Raw genomic sequence first — 21,384 nt, 5'->3', positions numbered from 1 at the left:
ACTGATATAAATGAAAATGTACAGCTGACACTTGCTCGCAATCCTTTCCGATGCACTGTGGATGAACTTCCTGATGACATACAAGAGGAATTCTTGGAGCTCATCAACAACACCAGCGAAAGAGAAGTTCCAGGAACAGCAACAGTTCAACAGCTCTAACTGCTGGGTCAAGATGCTCTCCGCTTTCCCCAAGACCAGCAAATTTGCCCTGAAAGTACTCATTCCTTTTTCATCCACTTACCTCTGTGAAAGTGGTTTCTCGACTCTCCTGGTGATCAAATTGAAGGCTAGAAACAGGTTGAATGCTGAAGCAGACATGCGATGTGCCTTGAGCCATACAGACCCTCGTATTGATTTGCTTGTAGCAAAGAAGCAGGTACATTCTTCACATTAAAATGTTAATAAATCAGTCATTGTTATAATAAACATTGATAAAGATCAATGGAGATTTTATTTTTCTCTGCTGTGATTAATATTTATAATTTTAAAATATATCTGTGCCATTTAAAATTAGTACGATTTTGGAAGGCTTATAAATGTGGGGGTCATGACAGGTTTGGTACTGCTGTAAGGGGTCACGTACTAAAAAGTTTGGGAAACACTGGTCTACAGGTTGGGTGGGCAGTGAGAATGGCTGGGGTGAATCAGAATGAGCTGGAATGGGTCATGACGAGAAGAGGCAGAGTGGGAACAGAATGGGATGTGAGGAAGTGGAAGAGTGAGATAGACAGAGATGTGAAGAGTATGGGACTGAATGAGTGGAGGAATGGGATGGAACGAAAGACTACTCTGGAATGGTACAAGGTGAACGAGGCCCCGATGTATGAGAGGTGGTACGATGGAAGCCTGGGTACCCAGGTGATCTTCTCTTCAAAGCTAGGGCACAGTGTATAGATGTGAATGCAAGGACTTACAGGTGGTCTGAGTCCCGCAGCAAAGTGTGCCAAATGTGTGATTCGGGAGAGGACGAGACGGTGGAGCATGTGATGCTGGAGTGTGTAAAGTATGCCAGAGACAGGTATGAGATGATGCAAGTGGTGTTGACTGAGTTAGGGCATAATAGGAACGAAAGAGTGGAAAAGACGGGGAGAGAATGAATGGTGGTGCTGCTGGGACTGAGTAGAGAAATGAATGAAAGGATGATTGAGGTGGTGAAGGAGTTTCTGGAGAGAATGTGGCGTGCCAGATGTACAGACGGTTAGAGCAAAGGACCCTGTTTCCTTTTTTTTCTTTTTTTTTTCCGTGTGCCTTTTTTTTGTTGTCTACAGGAGCTGCCGATCCAAAGGCCCAGCTCAGGAGTAATCCCGAGTCGACTGTAGTATCAAGATCAAGATCAAGATCGCGCAACACTCGCTCCCCAGTCAAAACATAACAGCGTCAGCAGCAGCTTGTCTTCCATAGCTCAACTTACAACCAAAACGCTCTGCAATTGGCCTAGTGTTCATAAGAAGACCAGGAAGTCTCTTACTCTCCAAGTGAAGCTAGATATTATTCACAGACACGAGAGGCCAGAAAACTATAGCAGTGCTGGCCACCATTATAGTCTCTATTTTCAAGTCAGCAGACTCTATTAAGAAGGCTGGTGAGACTGTATCTTCCTTGCAAGCTAAAAGAACCACCTGAACTCGTGACTCTACAATGGATAAAATGGAAAGACTTGTGGAAATGTGGTACATAAGTTTTGTATGCAGTACAATGATGCACACCTTGTTTACATTCCACAGGTTGCTGGTTAGTGTCTTTCCCATTTCACTCTTCCTCCCTTCATAAAGTTAAGATCATCAACATTATAAAGTTACGTACATAAATACTTTAGTGTACATTATAATGACTTAAATTAAACTACCTAAATGTTTAACTTCATCATTTTTACTTTCATTAAACATTTTACTGTACTATGATGCACTCTCGCTTTGCTTACTCTGAATGGAAGTTCAAATCAGGGGTTAAACTTGTTATAATCAGTTCGCTTAACAAAGTTTCGCTTAACGAAGTGTTTTTTAGGAACGTAATCCCTTCGTTAAACGGGGGTTGCCTGTATGTCTGTAAAGTTTTCACAGCATAATTCATTCTTCATAACCATATAATTGTTACCCATATCATTATTCCTAAAACCATGCATACTGTAGCTAAACCAAACTAAAATTATACAAAACATATTTACATCTGGATGCAGAACATCCTAAGTAAGATGTGTATCTGTCCACCAGATGGAAGTGTGTGGCAACAAATACATATGTGTGAGTTCCCGTTCCCCCAAGTGAGTCAATATTTCTTACTTGGTATCATTGAGAATCCCAATCATGGTCTTAGAAAAGCCACACCTCGGTGCTTCCCGATCTCCCTTCATAAACACCATCAGTGGTGCCTTGTTTATTAGCATTTTCAATCTGGAAATAAACAACCATAAACACAATGTCTTGCTCACTTATCACTTAACATGGAATGAATATCATAAAAACAAAAAACATCTATTCTATACAAAATAAGGATAAAAATTCTCACCTATCTTCTAATTTCTGTTTTTTTGGAAGCATTGAACTCAGTTCCCCAGACGCATCCATTTCCTTGAGAATGTCCAGCCCACCAACCAGTTCACCATCAACATAAAGCTGCAAACAACACATCAGATGTCAAAATAAAGCATTATCAATATAGCACAAGCACAAGCACTTACAGACTTATACTGGGGAGTTTTCAGAACTAATCCATCAGATGTTACCTCTGTTATATGTCCCCAACTGAAATGAGCTAAAATATTGTTGTATTAACCCGTTCATGGTCAACTACGTACCATGACATGTTGATGTTATTCCCTGTGGTCAAGCACATCATGTGATGTTTTATTAATTTCCTTCCCCAAGTAAATTAAATGCTTCAAGTGGTTTATGATTATATTTTTGGAAGTGTTAGGTATCTTTTCTCAAGTGATGATGCTGTGTGTGGCAGTTTTAAAGGTTCAGAGCATGCTTATACAATATGGCACATAGATGTTGACTCAGCACTCTAACTGATGAGCAAATCCAGTTTCATTTCAATGATAAGGAGGGTGACTGACAGTGAAGCTACATTAGGTGCTAGTGATAAAGATGAAGATTATGTTATGCCACATTTTCTTTTATTATGTTTCCTGTTCAGAATTACTAAACTATTTTAATATAAGTATTCTCATAGCCTACTGACACATCATCATAAGAATGTAGTCTTGTAAAAAAGGAAACTATTGTTATGCCATATTTCCTCTCTATGTTTTCCATTCAGAATTACATGTAGTACAAAATCATAGGAATGTAGTGTTTTAGAAGAGTAAAACAACTGTTAGAAGAAGAGTTGAAAACAATATCTGGGTGGTGAGAATATGTCTGACAGAGCCACGCCACCGATGCCAGGCAGGTAGTTCAATTTTTATACTATTTAGGCGATGCATGATTTATATACAGTAAGCAGTAAGCCCCCGCACTTAGCAAATTATTTAGTCTGGTGAAACTACCGCCAAATGCGAATTCTGCCAAACACATGTACAAAACAGACCAATAAACAAGCATTTCTGATGCTTTCCCCGTCTGTACTCCTGCTTTTCCACCCGTTTCCCTCGCCCACTTTCGCCCTTGCCGCCACCACCATAGTCCTTACCCCCACCGGTAATCTATTGCGATGGTAGAGGCCATGTTGGCGGCAAATCGCCAGAATTCGTTCCCACACTAGCAGAACAGAGGGTAGCACAAACAAAACGGCTGAACGGGACTCTCACACTGTGTTCTGATAGGTTTAGAGAGAGGTCTGATGTCACAGGGAGCCACATGGTTTGCCGTGCGACTGTCAGGGGACCACCAAGTTTGAATTCAAATCGCCAAGCGTGCACTCGGTGGTCCATGACCACCCTACTGCCAAAAGTGAATTATGCCAAGCTGAGATTCACCCAGTGTGGGGGCTTACTGTATTTAATCTTGGGGGGATTAAAAATTTTGGGATTACTATGTCTCTCTCAACTCATTCTTAAATGCCCCGTGCAGTTGTGTCATAGCATGACTCAAGCCCTACACAGAACGTGGCCAGGCATCAAGAGGGCAGGTGCATTCATTATTCAGCTCTCAAATCTTTCAGAAATAATGTCCTTATAGACATAAATTGATGAGAATTAGAATCAGAAACTTCAAGAAGAGAAGACAACACGAAACAAACAAACGTACTATTAGGAGACAGTTGGATCTTGAATCCTCCTCCTCTCTCTCCTCCGTCACATGTGTTATCTCCCCGTCTCACTCCCTCACCCCATGCCTCACTACCACACTTCTCCACCCTCTTTCTATATCATAAGACTGCTATGATCTATGGCTCCTTCCAAATCCTAACCCTAACATATGAGTGAATAACATTTTCTAAGGAAACAGAAATCTGATGCGTTATCATCCTATCATGCTCCACGAGGTCACCATTGTATACATAATCATGTGTGAAAATTTCATGTTAATCAGATGAATACAAATAGTAAAACAAGGACGAAATTATGAAAAATCTTTAGGAGCAAATATCTCAACAAGTGGATTTTTGCACTTCAGACTTTCATAAAATCGGTATAAACACTGATGAACTTTTGTTTGATATAATTTTAAACTACAACTAAAATGCAATTTTTTGTTAGAATTAATTGCTGATAATGTCAATAGAATACAAGATACAGCAAAGTGAAAAAAATTTTTGGATGAAAAAAAAAACCTGGGCTGGCAGTTCAACTCAGACTTTAGTCCCTGGGTCGGTCAGAGTCCAACTTATCACGAAATTAGAGTTATTGGGGTCTGAGTTATGGGACTTATGGAGGTTCAACAATATAAGTAACCACAAATGGGTTAAATCCTTGGTGCATACCAATGCACAGATGATTATGATACTGTTGACATTCTGTATCTACTTTGAAATGTCCTGTATAGAAAATTTTGGGAGAAGTGGGTCAAAATAGTAACATTTTTTTGTGATTATCTTGTAATACTGCTATCAGAATCTTAAATACAGCATATTACAAGTCTAAAATCAATTGATTTGGAGACGAAAAATGTAAAACTATTGACGGTATTATATAGCACAACCCAGCTTACTCAGCAACATCATATGTGGATAGAATTATTTTTTGTAGGGATATTATCATTTTAGCATCGCTTTCACAAGCCAAGATCAAGACACGGCAAAATAGTCCAGCACAGAACAAACAAATCAAGAAGTACTTTGTACAGGATGAAGAGGGGAATATGTGAAGCTTTCCTCCTCCTCATGGTGTATTGGCATGGACATTACAGCAGGAATTAACTATTTCTTCAACAATGTGTTTGTTGATTAAGTTAAACAGGTGGCCAGCCCAGGTTGTGTTAGACAGCAACATTCTCATCAGGATACTCAAGTTGCCTATTCTTAATTAGAATTGTTGTTTCCATATACTACTAGTAGGATGATCTATGAGGTTTGGACTTTTAAGTGAAAGTGATAATGTTTACTGTCGATTGGATCAATACACCTCCAGTCAAGGGTGTACTCTTTTGGAATGTGGAGATGACCAAATAAGCCTCAATGCCAATTCACTAGAAAATCAACTTATATACATTTGTCCATGAATAGGGTTTGATTTTACCTGTGTTAATACTTAGAAGGAATTATGTAAAAAAAATATATTATATCAACTTATTGCATCTCTATGTTTATTGAATGGCATTGTAGGTATATTCTACATTAACCTTGTTTGAGTCAAGGGGACATGTATTGTGCTGCCATCTAGTGACAACCACTAGTTCTAAAAACTCCCCATTAGTTAAGCATCAAATCTTATGTTTTTTATACTTTACCTCTAAGATTGTTACTATTTTGTTCATTTGGTGTGCATACGAGTAACAAAGTGTTCACTATATGATTGTGTAGCACAACTTTGCACCATCTCTTTTCTTCATGACAACACATGTCCCTAGTAAGATATGTTTCAGCATTCAATTTAAAGATGAAGCAAGAGCAAGACCAAAATACCAAAATGTGTTGGCAATATCACAAGTGATCATCATAAGCAGGTACATCATATTCACAATACATAAGAATGAGGACTACAGAAATTGCTTAACTATATCCATTATGTTGACCCCAATTCTGCCATACTTTGTCAAGGCATGCTGGGAGTAACGTTAACCAGCCAGCTTGGATGTCTACCACACAGAACAGCAACCAATCGAGCCAAACATCCTTTACCTGTTACTTAGACAAGTTCATCCCTCTTTTCAAGTTGGTAATGTAAATGTACTGAAATTTATCTTAAAATTCTGTCCACTATGACTACTCATTCAAGGTAACCTTACAAACCTGTGGGTATGTGGGCCAGTTGGAGTACGTCTTCAGGCCCTGCCGAACTTCTTCATTGCTTAAAATATCAAAACTGGAGTAATCTACTTCAAGCTTATTAAGGAGTTCAATTGTTGTACGACTAAATCCTGCAAGAAAAGGAACATTTCTTATTACTATATAGACAACACTTAGTATGAACTCAATAAACCAACCAAAATAAAGTACAGGCAACCCCCGCTTAATGAAGGGGTTACTTTCATAAAAAACACTTTGTTAAGCGAAACTTCGTTAAGCGAACCGATCATAACCCCTGACATGAACTTCCACTGAGAGTAAGCAAAGTGAGAGTGCATCATAGTACAGTGAAAGGTGTAATGAAAGTAAAAATTATGAAGTTTAACATTTAGGCAGTTAGATTTAATTTAAGTCATTATAATGTACACTAATGTATGTATGTATGTAACTTTACAATGTTGTTGATCTTAAATTTATGAAGGGAGGGAAAGTGAAACGAGAAAGACACTAACCAGCAACCTGTGGAATGTAAACAAAGGGCACATTGTACTGCTTACAAAACTTATGTACCACATTTCCACAAGGCTTTCCATTTTATCCATTGTAGAGTCACGAGTTCAGGTGGTTCTTTTAGCTTGCAAGGAAGACACAGTCTCACCAGCCTTCTTAATAGTCTGCTGACTTGAAAATAGTAGAGACAGTATATGGAGTCAAGATGGTGGCCAGCAATGCTATAGTTTTCTCTCCTCTTTCGTGTCTGTGAATAATATCCAGCTTCACTTCCAGAGTAAGAGACTTCCTGGTCTTCTTAGGAACGCTAGGCCACATTGCAGGGCGTTTTGGTGGTAAGTTGAGCGAGTGAAGACGAGCTGCTGCTGACGCCATTATGTGGTGCGTGTTGTCCACGAGAAGCTTGATCTTGATCTTGATCTTGATTCTACAGATGACTCAGAATTTCTCCTGAGGCAGGCCTTAGTATTTGCAGCTCCTGGTGTATTCAAAGGCTTGTTGACTTGCATGATACAACGGGGCTTTCAAACTTGGAAAAAATTACCTGGATAAAACTTCGTTAAAGCGAGTTTGGTGTTCGTTAAACGAGCAGATGGTAGTAAAATGAAACCTTCGTTGTAGCGAAATTTTGTTGTGTGAACCTTCGTTAAACGGAGGTTGCCTGTACTGTATTGGGAATTTTTAAAAAGTGAGGTTTGGTATTTTCTGCTTCTCACTACTATTTCATTCCTTTCTGTTTAGAAGAAATAGATCATTTGGCAAGCAAATACATTCTTCCCAAGAATCTATGAGCAACAGATACAAGAGCTAGGGATCTTACCACATCTTGGTGCATCAGGTGAACCTTTCATAAAAAGCATGCACTTGGATGAGTTGATCAGCTTCTTCAGGCGAGTGTTGAGGTCTTGCTCTGGGGTCAAAGCAGTTGGGGCACAGGACACCAATGAAGCCTTGGCAGCCTGGAAAACATAAATCATGTGTGTTTTCTTGCTTAAATGCTATACAGTGATGAGTCTATCAAAGTCCAGCAACATGCAAGATAAAATATGAAGACAAAACTAATACATTAAAAACTGCTCAATTTTCAATTTTTTATGGATAAAATTTTCATAGGGAACATCCATTTCAAAATTATGACATTCTACCTTACAAAAACCAGGCAAAAAATGAAGTCAGCACCTGTTTGTTTAGGTGACATGATATTAGAAATACCCTCTTTTAAGCTCATCCACAGTACTTCCCCATAATATATCAAAAACATGATGTCAAGATTTAGTGTTTTGCCATGAGGAAGAACTGATATGGCTGAAATATTCAAACAGAAATCTTTATGGATGGGATTTACTTTGGTAAATTTAAATAAAAGCTCTCAAAACTCACTTGTGTCTTCACTTTATTGGTGAGGTCTGCTGCATTGGCACCCTCCACCTTCTCCACCACCTGGCCACCTCGCAGCAATAGAAATGTGGGGACTGCAGCAATCTTGTACTTCAGGCTAACTTCTGACAGGTCTTCGGCTGGCACAATACAAAACTGAACATCCTGAAAGACATGAAGACAATATGACCACACAGTACTTGAAATCACAATTACTGAGGCACAAATGGTAAAATTATGTAGCAGTCTTCCATCACTATTTATAGAGTGAATGAACATGTATAAAAAAAAGTAATATGTTACCTTCAACTCAGACTGTTTGGCAAGTTCAGTAATAACATCATTCATCTGTCCACACTGAGGAGCCCAGTTGGCCATGAAATGTGCCACAAGTAAGCCATCCTTTCTGAAATAAAGAGGCAATAATTAGAATATGTTATTATGAAGCAAGTTATTATGATAACGCTTTCTAGACATGTTACAGTGACGAATGCAGAAAATTCCCCAAACACTAGGTTTCAAATTAACATAACTTACATATGACCAGTCTTAGAATTTGGTTTTGTTATTTGGAATTTTAAAAATGTGATCAATATGATTTAAGTGAAATCAGTCTAAGAAAGAGAAACAGACTAGGAATAATTAAGATTCTTTCTTTATTCTAAGAAAGGAAGACATTTCCATATTTACCTGACATTTACCTGACAGTGTTGAAAATATTCCACAGCTTATCCCAAGTCACTTCATTGACCTTTATACCTATGCAGAAAACTGTAATAATATTTGTCCCTGAGGGAAATCTTCAGTAGTTTTACTCCAAAAAATCTTTCCACTCACACCACTTCCCTTCATTCATATCACATGCAGAGCACATCTTAAGTTCACTACCCCAAGTGAGAGTTAATAGAAAAAAAATAATAAAAAAATAAAAAAAAGATAATTTTGCCCAAATCAGGTAGAGAATTAATGATAGGTATAAGTAGAAAAAACAAAAAGAAAGAAAGAAGTCCAATGATGAAAAATAGTGCACGTGGAAAAAAAATAGCCAATGAAGAGACAGCCAGAGAACACCAAGTCAGGCAGAGGAAGAAGAGGAAGGGATAGGGACATGACATTGGGCACTAAGCTAGTCCATCACCCTCCTTTTAATCCCAACTCATATCCAAGACAGACCTCCCAGCTCCTACTTTCTGTGGTGATCTACACAGCCTATCCAGCACTCCCAACCCTCCAACAACATGGTGAGTGGACACAAAGGAACTTTTCATTTTTATGTAAGAGAGGAAGACTGGCTAAGGGACACAAATATATAAAGAAAAAGGCCAACTCAATTGCCAGTGTCCTTATAGAGTTAATAGAATTGGCCAAAGGATAGACACAAATATCTTGAAACTTCCCTCTTGAATGAAGTAAAGTCATAGGAAGTTGGAAATATAGACACAGACATGGAGTTCTAGAGTTTACCAAAGAAAAGTACGACAGACTACAAAAGCTGGTTAACTCTTGTGTTAGAGTTGGACAGAATAAGGGTGAGAGGAAGAAGAAAGCTTTGTGCAACAAGACAGCAAGAGAAGGGGAGACATGCAGTTAACAAGATCAAAAGAACAGTGAACATGAAAATAGCAATAAAAGATAGCAAGAGATGCAACATTCTGGCAGTGAGAAAGAGGTTGATGACAGTCAGTTCGAGGAGGAGAATTGATGAGATGAAAAGCTTTTGATTCCCCCAGTCTAATAAAGCTGTGTGAATGGAACTCCTCAAACATGCGAAGAGTATTCTATACAAGGGCATATAAGGCCCTTGTACAGAGCAGCTGAGGAGGCGAGAAAAACTGGTGGAGGTGCCATAGAACACCGAACTTCTTTTTTTTTTTACGTTATGGTCTATAGCGCCTGTAGGCATACTTGAAAAGTAGTAGATGTGGGAGGAGTTGTTAAGCTTACACCTATTAGTGGCACAGGCAATTTGATTTCTAGTGGTACCAATATTAGGACCCATATCACCACCCAAGCACTCTACTGGAAACTTCACGTTTCATCTTTTAATAAAACAGCTTCTATTAAGCAGTGGCATAGTGGATAATGTGTTGAGCATGGGGATTGGGCAGACGTCCATGCATAGATTCGAATCCCACCACATGCTGCTTTGAAATTGTGCCATTTGTCGAGTGGTTTAAAGTTACCTACATGTCACCATGATACCCAGGTTCTAGGTGGTTACCCCGAAGATGTCAAGAGTTTCTGCATGGAGAGAGATAAGGATTGGGACGAGGGTGTCCCCTTTGTTTTATTGGCGGTGAGAGAAGCGCCCACTGAGTCCTTGGGTTTCTCACCCAATCAGTTAGTGTTTGGACACCGAGTGCATGGACCGCTCGACGTTGTTCGGGAGGCTTGGTGTCAGCCGTTGCCTGAGCACCCTGTCTCACTGCTTAAGAGCCTCATGAGCAGTCGAGAGAGATTGGCCAAGGCATTAGAGGTGGCGCAGGCCCACCTGTGTAAGACCCAGCAGAGTATGAAGGGGTATTATGACCGAAGGGTCGAGTATCGGAGTTTTGCCCCTGGAGATGAAGTGCTTGTGCTGTTACCACTTCAGGGCCAGCCGCTTGCTACCCGCTATAGTGGCCCCTATATTATAGAGAAGGTAGGTGACCTCGACTACCTGGTAGCCACTCCTGACCGGCGCAAGAGGTCTCAGCTGTGTCACGTTAACATGCTGAAGCCCTATTTTCGTTCTACAAGCCAGAAGGGCTCTTTTAGTTCTGCCGTGCAAGAGGCATCTTCACTTTTGTTTTTCTGCCGGGAGGGAAAGGCTCCAGAAGTTATTGGGCCTGAACCTGTTGTTCCTACAGGGCAGTGGGAAGGGAATAGCCTCCATCTCTTGAAAGAGAAGGTTGAACATTTAGGGGATCAGCAAGATGAGTTGCTTCGGCGGCTGAGAAAGTACTCTTCAGTGTTTAGCAGTGTCCCAGGCAGGACACAGTTGATAGAACACGATATTGATGTTGGGAACGAAAAGCCTGTCAAATGGCCCCCATACCGAGTGAGCCCAGGAGTGCAATGTCACAGTAAGATATATAAGAGGAGCAGACAACGTTGTGGCCGATTGTCTGTCCCGGGGCCTTTCCCTTTAATCAGTTCCATGCCTTTTTAAAAATTTAGTAAATGTTTTGTTTCCAAAATTTTTTCTTTTAAGGAAAAGCGTGTGATGGGCACCGTCTTAATCCCCTTTAATATATTATTTCATTATATGTGAAGCCTATAGACACCCATCGCGGGCCCCTCGGGCTGTTATGTTGACCAGACAACCCGCCTCCCTCTCCCTGCTTCTCGTTGCGAGCGGGACTCAGTACCGAGTTAGCCTTCAGCGGAGATAGACACCACTCTCGTCGGTCTGGCACAGTGAGAGAGACGCGTGTTGGCTGGGCTTTCGAAGTACTCGCTAGTCATTGGTCTGGGAGTTGTGCCCTCCTGTTGAGTAGCTGGCATGTTACTCGGTAGACCGTGGCTGTGTTAGAACAACGGGCTTGTTGTTCTGAGAAAGTGTGGCCGGTTGGGGCTACATTTCTCGTGCGTTGTTCACTCGTGGGGTAGCAATGCGTGGGAGACGCGGCATTGTCTCGTCCTGCTTGTTTTGTTGGTGGCCGTGGTCATCAGTTGGGGTTTGGTGGGCGGCTGTGTGCCCCCGTCATCTTTTGTATAGTTTCAGTAGTATACTGTATTGTAGTGGTAGTAGCCACGCATACTATTGAATGCTGAGAGGCTTCATGTCGGCCAGTGGTGCGTAGTTGTCGTCCGCCAGACTTGTCTGCGACGAGTGTATAGTGGGTGTCACCCGTAGGTGGTGTCTGGGCTTGTGTGTACATCACCGGATGTGCTGTACACATCATATATTGCAGTAGTAGTAGGCCAGGGATGTCAGTCTAACAGGTGTTAGTAAGCACTTGTTGTAGTAGGATAGTATAGTAATATATACTGCATGTTTTGTCCCAGTCTGTGAACCCTCACAGCCTGGGTGCAAGGCGTGTGGAGAGGCATTAATACTTCATAGAGAAGTGGGTGGAATTGTCCTTGTGGGCGGTTTCTCTAGGGGGTATTAAGGCCTCGCCCTGTTACACATAACATCTACCATTTATAAATTCTACTTGGTTGGGTACAGGAGGAGAAGGAGTTGCTGAGGAGATTCCCTTACAGTGGGGGAAATTATACACTGTTGGCGACCTTGAAAGAACCTGAGGGTTACGGCGGCTGTGAGTTATAGTAGTAGGGACTCTGTGGAGTGTTTTATAATCCCCACTGTACTGATCATAACAAAGTTGGAGATTTTGTCAGAATAACAGTCTAGTGAGCTGTAGCAGCTAACCGTAGCCGTGTGGCGTACGTAAACCATAACAATATATACAGTAAGGTCCCGGGTTACGTCGGTCTCGAGTTACATCAAACTCGCACTTACGTCAGTCCACTATAAGGCAATTTAAGATTAAAAAAATTGAAAATTTATAAATCGTAAAGTGCGGGGTTTATTGTTAATGTTGGCCGCCAGGCGTCACTAGTGGTTATCCGCCACACCGTCCACCTCACGCTTGAATACAATAACACTCTACGTACCTCAGTTCCAGCACACCGTCGCCCCTGGCAAGAGTGTTCCTACATCTGCGTTTCCTGACTATCTTAGTATCTTGCTCAATGGCACCAAAAAGAAAACTCTTGAGTGATAGCAGTGATGCTAAGAAAAGGAAAACCATTACGCTACAAGAAAAAGTGGACATAATTAAAAGACATGAGAAGGGAGGCAGCAGCTGTGTGTAAGGGAGTGAAGAAGAAAATGGGAAGCCCGTTACGATGACAAGGGGGAGGTTGACGACCTTGAGGGCTCGCGCACCTATCACAACAATAACAACTCCGGAGCCTTCGTCTGGGCCACACGACACTTGCAGCTCACTTGCACCGTCTGCACCTGTCTGCTGATCCCTATTGCATTTCCTGCTCCGCTGCCCACGCTTCTACTCCCACCGCACTGCACTACGCTCCCAGCTGTCCACCCTGGGCGTCACAACATTCGACCTGCCTACCCTCCTGGCGGCCTCAGGCGTCCACCCCTCTGGCAACATGCAGTCCTTCGCGTTCGGGGCCCTAATCAACAACAAAAACAAGCTTGTGTTTCATATTCCTACATAGTTGTAAATAATATACCAATATAACAATATAACCTTTTACTTACCTGAATAACCATAAAAAATTATTGGTTGAAAACTTGATAATATGCTTTGAAAGTACAAAAAACTCAAGTTACATACAAAATCGACTTACGTCATGTTTCAGGAACGTAACTCTGACGTAACTCGGGACCTTACTGTATATATATATATATATATATATATATATATATATATATATATATATATATATATATATATATATATATATATACTACGCGCCAATGAATTGTTCGCGGCTCCACAACAGATCACTTCCGCGAGGGCCTCAAGATCATTTCCTCTAGTATGGCACTGTAGTGATTTATGCGAGTTATTATGCATCTGGGAACATGTTTAAAGTACAAGCAGTCCATGAAAACCGTTGATGGACTGTCAGTTGACATTTGTCAGTTATTAGTAAAACATTCAGAAAAGTATCGCCTCATTTTCCGCCTGTAATTTGAGCAGACACGCCCTGACACAACTCCCTTTTCTTCATAATGGGAGGCAAGAAAGACTTATCAAAGGACCAGATAAAAGTCATTGTGTCTTTACACAAGGCAGAGAGGCCAGTGAAAGAAATAGCCAGGATTGTGGGTGTTACAAGGAGATGTGTGCAAAAGTGGATACGAAAGTTTCGTATGGAAGGCGGGGTGGCAATGCCAGAACAGAAAAAGAGGCCTGGGCGAGGACGTAAAACTTCATCACGCACAATAAATGTTGTGAAGCGTCAGGTGGATGCTTGTCCTCAAATCACAGCGAGGGAATTAAAAGAACAAAACCCTCAGCTGCTCGGTCAAGTGTCTGTGAGGACGGTACAACGCTGCCTGCATGATGACCTTGAGTTCCGCAGACGCCGCGCTCTCAAAAAGCCGCTCACCACCCCTAGGCAACAAGAGCTTAGGGTTGCATTTGCCACTAAATGTCTCCAGTGGGATATGGCAAAATGGCACCAAGTGTTATGGAGCGACGAAGCTGTCTTCACGGTGTCCTGCAACCGTGACAAACATGTGTACCGGCGACCAGGGAGTGACCCACTTGACACAAAATTTATATTTAAGACTGAAAAGCACCCTGATTCAGTAATGGTGTGGGCCTGCTTCAGTTATCATGGTATAGGAAATTTAGTGTTTTTGCCAAGAAATGAAAACATGAATCAGAATAATTATTTGGAACTTTTATGTGATTTTTTGCCCAGGTCTTTTGAAATGTGCAACGCTACTGTGTTCATGCAGGATGAAACTCCATGTCACAGGGCAAAATCCGTCCTGACTTGGCTTCAGGACTGCTAGATTGACTTTTTGGAGGACTGGCCACCCAATTCCCCTGATCTGAACCCTATTGAAAACATCTGGTCCATCATGAAAAGGCGCATGCAGAAGAGGGATATCTCCGACATAACGAAGCTGCGGACGGCCATCAGGGAGGAATGGCATAATCTAAATCAAATAAACCTCGATAACCTGGCTGAATCTCTTCCTTCACGGCTTCTAAAGTGTATAAGAAGGAGGGGAAAGCCCATCAATTACTAGTTTCTTCGTAAGTATTATAGTACTTTTGTTTTCTCCATTCTAAGTGCATTCCATCACCTGTGGTGTCACGGCGAACAATTCATTGGCGTGTAGTGTATATATATATATATATATATATATATATATATATATATATATATATATATATATATATATATATATATACACACACACACACACACATATATATATATATATATATATATATATATATATATATATATATATATATATATATATATATATATATATATATATATATATATATATATATATATATATATATATATATATATATATATATATATATATATATATATATATATATATATATATATATATATATATATATATATATATATATATATATATATATATATATATATATATATATATTGTGATGCTCTAAAAAGGCAAGTTAGTGTATTTTATGTTTATTTTTCTAATACATTTGCAGTTTTGCAAACACTACAATACAGGCAACCCCCGCTTAATGAAGGGGTTACGCTTCTAAAAAAACACTTTGTTAAGCGAAACTTCATTAAGCGAACCGATTATAACAAGTTTAACCCCTGATTTGAACTTCCATTGAGAGTAAGCAAAGCGAGAGTGCATCATAGTACAGTAAAAGGTTTAATGAAAGTAAAAATTATAAAGTTAAACATTTAGGTAGTTTAATTTAAGTCATTATAATGTACACTAATGTATGTATGTACGTAACTTTATAATGTTGATGATCTTAACTTTATGAAGGGAGGGAGAGTGAAACGGGAAAGACACTAACCGGCAACCTGTGGAATGTAAACACAGTGCGCATCATTGTAGCACATACAAAACTTATGTACCACATTTCCACAAGGCTTTCCATTTTATCCATTGTAGAGTCACGAGTTCATGTGGTTCTTTTAGCTTGCAAGGAAGATACGGTCTCACCAGCCTTCTTAATAGAGTCTGCTGACTTGAAAATAGTAGACAGTAGATGGAGTCAAGATGGTGATGAGTAATGTTATTAGTTTTCTGGCCTCTCTCGTGTCTGTGAATAATATCCAGCTTCACTTCGAGTAAGACACTTCCTGGGCTTCTTAGGAACGTTAGGCCACATTGCAGGGCGTTTTGGTGGTAAGTTGAGCAAGGGAAGATGAGCTGCTGGTGACTCTGTTATGTTTTGACTGGGGAGTGAGTGATGCGCGTGTTGTCCATGAGAGGCTTGATCTTTATTCTACAGGTGTCTCAGGATTTCTCCTGAGTCAGGCCTTAGTACCAGCAGCTTTTGGTGTATTCAAAAGCCTGTCAGCTTGCGTGATACGGTGGGGCTTTCAAATTTGGAAAAAAATTACCTGGATAAAACTTCGTTAAAGCGAGTTTGGTGTTCGTTGTAGCAAAATTTCATTGTGTGAATCTTCATTAAACGGGGGTTGCCTGTACTTGACATTTCCTATGAGCGTTGACGAAGTGACCATGGGTCACTTCCTCTCCAACTCGCTCTCATGTCCTATAAAGCTGAGAAAAAGATATTATTTACTCAAGAAATAAGTATTTCTTGCAAGAAAAGGGTAATAAGGACCCATTAATTGACCCTTCAAGATCTGTTGCCAGAAGAGTGAAAGCTACCAACATAAGTGAGGCAACAATTAGAAGAATTTGTTCAACCTACAATAAAGCTTGTATGACACAGAGATCACCGGTACATCCTGTGTTCTCCCCACTGAGAAAGAAGTGCCGTGCAACTGTAACCAACATCGGTGGTGTGGAAAATAAGTCATTAGTAAAGAATAATTATATATATCATAGTTTAATGAAATTATCATATGAAAAAAAATTATCACATTTAAACAAAATTTCTAATGGGCAGAGAGAGAGAGAGAGAGAGAGAGAGAGAGAGAGAGAGAGAGAGAGAGAGAGAGAGAGAGAGAGAGAAAGGGCAGTGTGTGGGTAGCGACAGACACAGACAGACAGACAGACAGATAGACACACGATGGGGTGGGACAGCTTGACTGACTGACAAGTAGATTCTTTTCTCAAATTTTAATAATTCATGAGCAAGTATAGATCCCTGATAGGAATATATTTGCATGAAATGTAAATTATATATATATATATATATATATATATATATAAGAGAGAGAGAGAGAGAGAGAGAGAGAGAGAGAGAGAGAGAGAGAGAGAGAGAGAGAGAGAGAGAGAGAGAGAGAGAGAGAGAGAGAGAGAGAGAGAGGTGTGTGTGGAGAGTGGAGAGCAAGGTTCCCAGTGACACATAGGCTCTAATCTGATAATTTGCCTAGTACTCGAATGCAAAAGTTCGATTTAATACTCGAATAAATAACTGATAGTCAAACGTCCACACACGTGGTTGTAAACAAAGGCTCCCTGGTCTCCCCATTCCCCCTCCACCAGTTGTGACTTATGCTGTCGTGATCAGAATAACATTCTTCTGCATTCTGTAAGTAGTTTTCATTTAGAAACTTACAATGGCACCAATTAGTGATGAAAATAAGGAATCTGGTGAGAGTGCAAGTGTTAGTGAGCCACAGTACTCCACTAGTGGATTCCCAGGAATCACACCAGGAGAAGAGTTACAAGATATTTTCATGGATGGTGACTCATCATCCAGCAACCTCTCTCCTCCTGTCCACCCTTCTCCCCTCCTCTTCTAAGTTATCCATCACCAGCCATCACTTACAGTATGTACAAATCAAAATTATACAAAAAAGTATATTGAAATTTTTACAAACTTGAGGTTTTGCTAAGACAAGAATGAATTACCTGATTTATAGGTATCAATAGTCAAACTTGTCAATACTTGAACAGCCATTTGGAACGAATTAAGTTCAAGTACTGAGACTCCACTGTACAAGGTTTGGCAGCGAAAAAGCCAACACCAAAACTCTCTTGATAAAATGGTCAGACCCTTGTAACCATCAAGGGAATCCAGAGGGCTGTATCTCCCCCAGTTAGTAGGTTATAATGTTGGGTTGGCCAAGCAATCACGCAAGGAGAAAATGACACTCTGTATTTATTAATGCCATGAGACTTTGTCTGAATAGCTAAAGCAAATCAATGCAAGGCAAAAACATCATGTTATGTAATGCATTGGAATTTAGCAATTATGAAGAACTTTAGAGATAAAACCATTTACTTTTTTATTCAGCGACATTTTAAAACATTGATTATTTATGAGTTGAAAATACATTTCTCCCCAGACAAGACATGTCACATCAAAGATTCATCGGTTGGGTGAAAATCCAAAATGATCTTAAATTTTATAATTATTTTAGGGATTTCTTTACAATTTAGCCAAATTTGACCTCTTATTCTTTTAGTCTATTTTATTACTTTGCCCCATCAAAAGCCTTGCTTTCCCATCAGGTCCCAAAGTTTGTTAGTGCTAAGCAGGGGGCTGGTAACGAAAGGAAGGAAAGCCTTATTCTGCCGTTTTACCATATTTTCTTCCCCAGAATTGTTTTCAAGCAAGACAGATAAGTTGTTCCTATAGGCAACTTAACATCCATAAACATTAGGTACCGTTGGAATTAGTATCAACTTTATCTATATAATATGTGTTTGTATAAATACATATCATGGTTAAAATTCCTAAAACTCATTACTAGCTCGTCATTGATAAAATAGCCGCGTGTACTATCATAACATAACATATAACATAAATAATAGGATAACAAAGATTCTCAGCTCTCCTCAGTCTCCTGGCACGTGTCCTCTCGAATAATAAACATCATATGACTACTTACTTTAATAGTTCAGTAAATTCTTGTTCAGTGGCAACCTTAGTAACAGACATAGTTGCACAGTACGGGGTTTGTGAAGGGTGTGAGAACAAGGCGGAAGGTAGCGTGCGAGCAGGATCAGTCACTCCTCAGCGCAAGACACTGGACAGCCGCAGCAGGGAGGCTGACTGTAAATGTTTACCAAAATGTTTATATAGTGATATTATTTGTTTCATTCTATCGAAGATCTTGTTTTATTTTCCTACTCCACTTATTTTATGATGCTCTCATAGTCTATGCGTGGGAAAGGAAATTATTTTGTTACATATTTTCAACAAATTCTTAGTGTTCAGCCAGAAAATTTTATTATTAATTAATTTGTGTACTGCTTTGTTTACTTACTGTTGATCTGAAAGTGACTGGATTTAGAAATATATGCATTTATGTATGCATAATGTATTTCTTTTATTCATCATCTATCTATCTCTATCTATCTATATCTATCTATTCATCTATCTATCTATAATATATATGTATATATATATATATATATATATATATATATATATATATATATATATATATATATATATATATATATATATATATATATATATATATATATATATATATATATATATATATATATATATATATATATATATATATATATATATATATATATATATATATATATATATATATATATATATATATATATATATATATATATATATATATATATATATATATATATATATATATATATATATATATATATATATATATATATATATATATATATATATATATATATATATATATATATATTGTTATGATCGTCGCCCAACCATGGACACCACAGCCAAGGATTGATTGATTGATTGATACATTTATTGTTGAATTAATAAATAATTACAACAAAGGAGGAGGATGGGCCTTGCCACCCACCCCTTGGGCAAAGACTTAAGGTTAAAGTATAAAAAAATCTAACACTAGACAGTATATACAACAAGAATACAAGTATTTCAATAAATAACTACACGTATTGCCCACCTTATTGCCTAAACATCCTACTGTCTGGGGGCAAACTGAGGATATTCCCTGAGTATATCCCTGAGAGTGGCAGAGCTAGTCTAGGAGATGGTCAATGACAATGAGGCTATACTATAAAAAAAGAAAATAGTCCTGCTGACCTTGTGGCCTAAATTTTAGCAATGAGAGGACATTCCATGATCTATATAGTGACGCAGAGTGTGTCGCATTGGGCCTAATATGAGCCTCATTGCCACCCTGTCATGTGATGCAGTGTGTCTCCCGTAGATGTAAGCACAGCTCTGAGAGACACGTGCATAGTGAAGATTAGTGCTACTGCCCCTATGGTAACAAAGCTCCAACTGATCAGTGATCACTAATGCTACTATGTACAAAGTCCTTAATGCTACTCTTAACATAACCCAGAGTGTACTCAGTGCCATGGTCCACTGTGTCATCTTGTAGAGCACACTGAGCAAGGTGGTCTGCTTTTTCATTTAGCGCGATACCCACATGAGAGGGTATCCAAATGAAATGGACCGTGGCACCAGCACCTTTTAGGGCGTGGATGAGATCAAGACACTTATTAACTAGATCACAGTCCATGGGGGAGGTGGACTGAAGGGCATACAATGCAGCCTGACTGTCAATAAAGAAATATAAGTGCAATTCAATCCGTGCAGTCCTGGGGCATCCCAAGATTATCCGCATGGCTTCATTCTGAACAAGCTTCAGGGGATGGAGTTGGGTGGCACTAAACTGTATTAAAACAGGGACGGCATAATCAATAAGGGACCGTATGACAAATATATAGAACATTCTTAGGACTGGAATGCCAGTCCCCAGGCCCCTGTTGGCTAGCAGCTGAAGTGGTGCTAACCGTGGCAAACAAAGGTCTCGAACATAGTGGACGGCTTGAAAAGACTTCCTGTAGCTCATCTGAACACTCAGGTACTTGTGTGTATGAACTCTAGCGATGGGAACATTGTTTACGGTGGGCGGTCAAGAGACCTTCACTTTAGCTTGAAATTTTGTTTTACATTCATTAATCACTAGTCCCATTTGGACACAAAAAGCTGCTAGTTGAGACAAAGCTAACTGGAGAATCCTGGGTGTGGGGCATTGGAGGAGTATGTCATCACCATAGATGAGGACCTGGGTGCCCTGCGGAAAGGAGCAGCGAGCAATTTTGTCCATTAAAACATTAAAAAGCATTGGACTAAGGACTCCACCCTGTGGTGTTCCAAGCTCAAAGTCTTCCTCAGAGGAGACTGCACCTTGAAACCAAACCTGTGCTGTTCTGTTGTACAATTAGTCCCTGATCCATCCTAATAATCTAACTTTGACACCTTTGAGAATGAGTTCCTCCATAATAACATCTTTGTTGGGCCTGTCGAAGGCACCCTTGAGATCAACGAAAACTCTGCAGGTAGCATCCTTATTTATAAAACACTCAACAAAACAATGACTTGTGGAGTGACTTTTTAGGAAGCCATGTACATTGCCAGAGAGTACATGGCCCACCTTGTATATAACATAACATAACATAACATAACATAACATAAATAATAGGATAACAAAGGGCCACCAGGGCCCATCTAGGTTATCCTGTATTAGTCGCACAGCAACCTCGTCATCAGTACTTAAAGATACACTTACAAGTACACAATACATTATATACTA

The 21,384-nt window shown here is 39.6% G+C and overlaps 1 protein-coding gene across 2 annotated transcripts in view; it reads right to left on the bottom strand.

The window, feature by feature from the left end:
- LOC123520788 (glutaredoxin-3-like) overlaps positions 1 to 18,848 on the bottom strand; it is a 62,699-nt gene extending 43,851 nt beyond the window's left edge. For both annotated transcript variants that reach the window (XM_045283381.1, XM_045283383.1), the window contains exons 1-7: positions 18,691 to 18,848; positions 8,521 to 8,623; positions 8,221 to 8,382; positions 7,661 to 7,799; positions 6,334 to 6,461; positions 2,506 to 2,612; positions 2,280 to 2,390 (exon numbers count right to left, since the gene is read on the bottom strand). In XM_045283381.1, coding sequence (XP_045139316.1) covers positions 2,280 to 2,390; positions 2,506 to 2,612; positions 6,334 to 6,461; positions 7,661 to 7,799; positions 8,221 to 8,382; positions 8,521 to 8,623; positions 18,691 to 18,740 — 800 coding nt within the window. In that variant the 5' untranslated portion in view covers positions 18,741 to 18,848. The remainder of the gene's footprint in view (positions 1 to 2,279; positions 2,391 to 2,505; positions 2,613 to 6,333; positions 6,462 to 7,660; positions 7,800 to 8,220; positions 8,383 to 8,520; positions 8,624 to 18,690) is intronic.
- Positions 18,849 to 21,384: the final 2,536 nt, after the last annotated feature.

This window comes from Portunus trituberculatus, chromosome 47 (genome assembly GCF_017591435.1).
Source record: "Portunus trituberculatus isolate SZX2019 chromosome 47, ASM1759143v1, whole genome shotgun sequence".
NCBI lineage: Eukaryota > Metazoa > Arthropoda > Malacostraca > Decapoda > Portunidae > Portunus > Portunus trituberculatus.
The sequence above is the reverse complement of the archived record's forward strand: the minus strand, read 5'-3'. Positions and strand labels throughout refer to the sequence as shown.